Source organism: Octopus sinensis, linkage group LG5 (genome assembly GCF_006345805.1).
Source record: "Octopus sinensis linkage group LG5, ASM634580v1, whole genome shotgun sequence".
In the NCBI taxonomy this organism is placed as follows: Eukaryota; Metazoa; Mollusca; class Cephalopoda; order Octopoda; family Octopodidae; genus Octopus; species Octopus sinensis.
Genome location: NC_043001.1, coordinates 84,132,365 through 84,136,766, shown reverse-complemented (window position 1 = coordinate 84,136,766; position 4,402 = coordinate 84,132,365). Strand labels below are relative to the sequence as shown.

The following is a 4,402-nucleotide window of genomic DNA, read 5'->3' as shown; positions in this document are numbered from 1 at the left end:
AAATCCATTCACAAGGATTTGGTCGGCCTGAGGCATTAGTAGAAGATACTTGCCCAAAGTGTGACTGAACCAGGTTCATGTGGTTGAGAAGCAAGCTTCTTATCACAAGGCCATGCCTTCGCCCAGGTATATATTGCACTATTAGCAATGTCACTTTGTACATGCCCAAACACACAACTTACATATTAATTAGACAATAATTAGATAAACGTTGTTTTTCTATCTTTTATTTGATTTAGTTTTGTTTTACTTCAAATTGATTTACATTCTCGGGATTACAAATTATTTCACATGTTACACCACATAAAGTTGGCAGAGATTAAAGACAGATAAGTCAAGGAAATAACTCCCTCTCGGTTTCAACTTGAAGGTGTGACAATCCTGGAACACCACGTGTCCTATATACGTGTGTTGTGTATGTGTGTGTGTATGTATTTGTCTGTGTGTGTGTGTATATATATATATATAGAGAGAGAGAGAGAGAAAGTGAGAGAGAGAGTGAGAGATATATAGATATAGATACACACACATACACACATATACGTGTATAATATACATATCTAAACACACATACTCTCATACACGCACATTCACATGCACACACACGGTATATATATATATAATATATATATATATATATATATGCGTGTATATATATATATGTGTGTGTGTGTGTATATATTTATATATATATATATATATGTGTGTGTGTGTATATATTATATATATATGTATATATATACACTTATATATGTATATTGTATATATGTATGTATATATATATATATGCGTGTATATGTATGTATGAATGTATATGTATATGTGTATATATATTTTTTTGCCAAGACAATGTTGTTAAATAAATTCGTGCAGATATATATGTAGGTGCTACGTTAGCGCACCTTCAAGTGCAATATCCTTCGCCTAAGTTGTTAAATAACTTAATCTATCTGTTTACGGAGACATCCGCCAGTTTTTTTGACCTTTCATGGTTTGAACTTATTACCTGTTCTTACCTTTGTTTGTACTCGTTTGAGCTGAGTGACCATGCCTAACTTTTATTTATTTTAGCTTTTGACCTGATGTGATCTTTCAAAAATTATCAGCTAACACCCACACCAGTATCTTTTTCAAATTGAAGCCGTTAATATTAGTGTAACATTTTGCCTATTACAATGGTGTTAAAAGATTTCTATAGACGTGTCATTTTGACAGATGAAACAGGAGTTGCACTTTTACAGAAAAAACAGTCTTCTGAATTACACCACACGAAGCAGATTCATGTCATTGCTGCGGTATTACCTTGCACGAAAAATGAAAGCGTGAAAGAGGAAGAAAGTGCAAACCTGTACTTCGTGGTCCTCGAAAAGGGTACAAAACTTCACCGTTTCGGAAATGAACCTATTTTCTCATTATATGAATGAGCATCAACAACAAATTACACTCATTCAGGTGAATAGCATGCATGCGGTAAAGTAAATACCTTATTGATTCGGTATCAGGCTCCTGGACGATCATGGTTGGATACAAGAAGAAGAAGAAGAAGAAGAAGAAGAAGAAGAAGAAGAAGAAGAAGACAACAGCAAGCACTACAACTACTACTACTACTGCTACTTCAGCCACAGGTCTCTTATTCAACACAGATCTTTCCCAAACTTATATACCAAGCTGGAGCTAAATTTTAATGGCAGAAATATTATCTGATGATCTCTTTTGACGTGAAACAAAGCCAGGATTTAAAAGGAAAATAGATATAAAGAATAGAATTCGCGCCAGTCTCTTACTGAAAGACAATGTCAACTTTGGCGGGATTAGAACTTTAAATTTCTGATTCCTTGTATCAGCGGTCTCCGACCTTTTTGCGCCAGAGACAGGTCTTGTGCAAGACAATGTTTTCAAGAACAGGGCGATCACGCGCATGACAAGACACGATAAAATTAGATTATACACATAAAGTGCATAATCTAATTTAATTATTACAGGTATGGTGATGCAAACGGGAAAAATAAACTCAAACTATGAGTATATGTATATTTTTATCAATATTCAGCAGAAACTACTGAGTGACTCAAGGGCCTAGAGTTTCGTGCGTTGGCACTTAAAAAAATTAGCAAAATTTAATTATTACTTATATGATACATATTCATTATATATATATACAATGCAAAAACACTCAGCAGACTGTGATAGTCAATAAAATAAAGACAAATGTTTAGAATGTATTCTTTCTTTGCGGCCCGGTGGCCAAATAGTCTACAGCTCAGTGCTTAGAGACCCGCACCTTAAATTGCATATTGTGAAATTTCTAGTATGGTGCTTTATTCTAATAAATACAACACACCCCCAATTATCCCCTCTCTCTCCTTCTCTCTCTCACACACACTCTCTCTCTCTCTCTCCTCTTACACTTGCTTTCTCTACCAGTTTTCATATTTTCTTTCTGACCACCCGTAATGCTCTAACTCTCTCTCTCTCTCTCTCTCTCTCACTCTCTCTCTCTCTCTCACTCTCTCTCTCACACACACACACACACGCTTTCTCTTCTACTCTCTCACTATCTCATTCTCACAAACGCACATACACACGCATACACACACCTACACCAACATTCCTACACTCACGAACTGTTAACACGTTTCTCTCTTTCTTACTTCTGACCACATACCCATCCAAATGTCTCATTCCGCCCCTCACTCTTGCTACCCACATTGCCACCCATACAACTAGTCGTTTGGTACTTCTGCCTACCCGTCAAAACTGTTCAGTACTCTCCATTTGTACTCCTTTGTCTTTTTCTGCCTCTCTCTCTCCACGTCCCTCTCTGTACACACACACACACACATATATATATACATATATATGTGTGTTTACATATATATATATATATATATATATATACATATCTGTATGTGTGTGTATATATATATATATATATATATATATATATATATATATAGTGAGAGAGAGAGAGAGAGAGAGAGAGAGAGAGATATGCAAATACGTAGATAGATAGATAGATAGATAGATAGATAGATGTCCGATCGATCAATCGAAAGACGGGTAGAAAGATAGACAGACAGACAGATAGACCGATCGATCAATAGATACATACATACATGCATACATACATACATACATATTCATTTGTCCTTAACCCTTTACATACCATAAGTTCTGTCTTTCTCTTTCCCTCCATCTCTCCCCTCTCTCTCCCTCTCTCTCTCTCTCGATGTCTCTCCCTCTTCCTCTCTCTTTCTTGGTCTCTCTCCCTCTCTCTATCATGATCTCTCTCTCTCTCTCTTTCTCTCTCTCCCTCTCTCCAACTGTCGTTTTCTCCAACACATAAACAAGAAGACAAGAATGACAATAAATGTCTACTCACAAAGCCGATACAGTGACCAATTGGGAGACAGTCCACAGTAATAAGAAGACAGTCCTCTTCACGGAGTACATTCTCAAGTCTGTCCACCTGTTGACAATATTCTGTCACCAAAATCACTCTATCAACTGTCCCACAGAAATTAGGGACGACAATGATGGTACGGTGTTAGTATTGGTGATTTTGCGTTGATGGCGGTTTTGATGATGATGGTGATGGTGATAGTAGTGGTGGTGTGTTTCTTAGCAGTTTTGATAATGATGGTGGTACTGGTGATGGTAGCAATGGTGTTGGTAGTGGCAGCGGTGGTGCTGATCGTGGTGGTCGTGATCGTAGTAGTAGCAATGGTGTTGGTAGTGGCAGCGGTGGTGGTGGTAGTGGTGGTCGTGGTGATGGTGGTGGTCGTGGTCGTCGTCGTCGTCGTGATGGTCACGGTGGTCGCGGTAGTGATGGTGAGTTGATGGCGTTTTCATGATGGTGGTGACGGTGGTTGTGGTGATGGTGCGTTTGTGAAGATTTTAATAGTGTGGTGGTGGTGGCGGCGGCGGTGGTGGGTGATAGTGGAGCGGTGATGGTATATTGTTGTTGGTGATGGTGATGATGGTGGTGGTGATGGTAGTGGTGATAGTGGTGATGATGGTAGTAGTGGTGGTAGTGGTGGTGGTGGTGGTGATGACAGTGGTTGTGGTGATGGTGCGTTTGTGACGATTTTAATGGTGTGGTGGTGGTGGTGGTGGTGGGTGATGGTGGAGCGGTGATGGTATATTGTTGTTGGTAATGGTAAAGGTGATAGTGGTGATGATGGTAGTAGTGATGGTGATGGTGGTGATGTTGATTGGTGGCAGTGGAGGTGGTGATGATAGCGGCAGTATAAAGTACATGGACGACGGAGAGACGTCTGAAAGGGAGACAAAAGGGAATGAAAGGAAGAAGAAAAGAAGGAAGAGAAGACTGCGGTTAGATGTGGATAGGTGAACCATAATTACTTGCGTTATTCTTATTATTCAAAAGAAATCATCACCG

At 38.8% G+C, this 4,402-nt stretch overlaps 1 protein-coding gene across 2 annotated transcripts in view; it reads right to left on the bottom strand.

The window, feature by feature from the left end:
• Positions 1-3,612, bottom strand: part of LOC115212200 (fibrillin-3-like) — an 84,661-nt gene extending 81,049 nt beyond the window's left edge. Inside the window, exon 1 of one of the 2 annotated variants that reach the window (XM_036502790.1) lies at positions 3,383-3,612. In XM_036502790.1, coding sequence (XP_036358683.1) covers positions 3,383-3,453 — 71 coding nt within the window. In that variant the 5' untranslated portion in view covers positions 3,454-3,612. The remainder of the gene's footprint in view (positions 1-3,382) is intronic. The other variant, XM_036502789.1, reaches the window with a different exon arrangement.
• Positions 3,613-4,402: the final 790 nt, after the last annotated feature.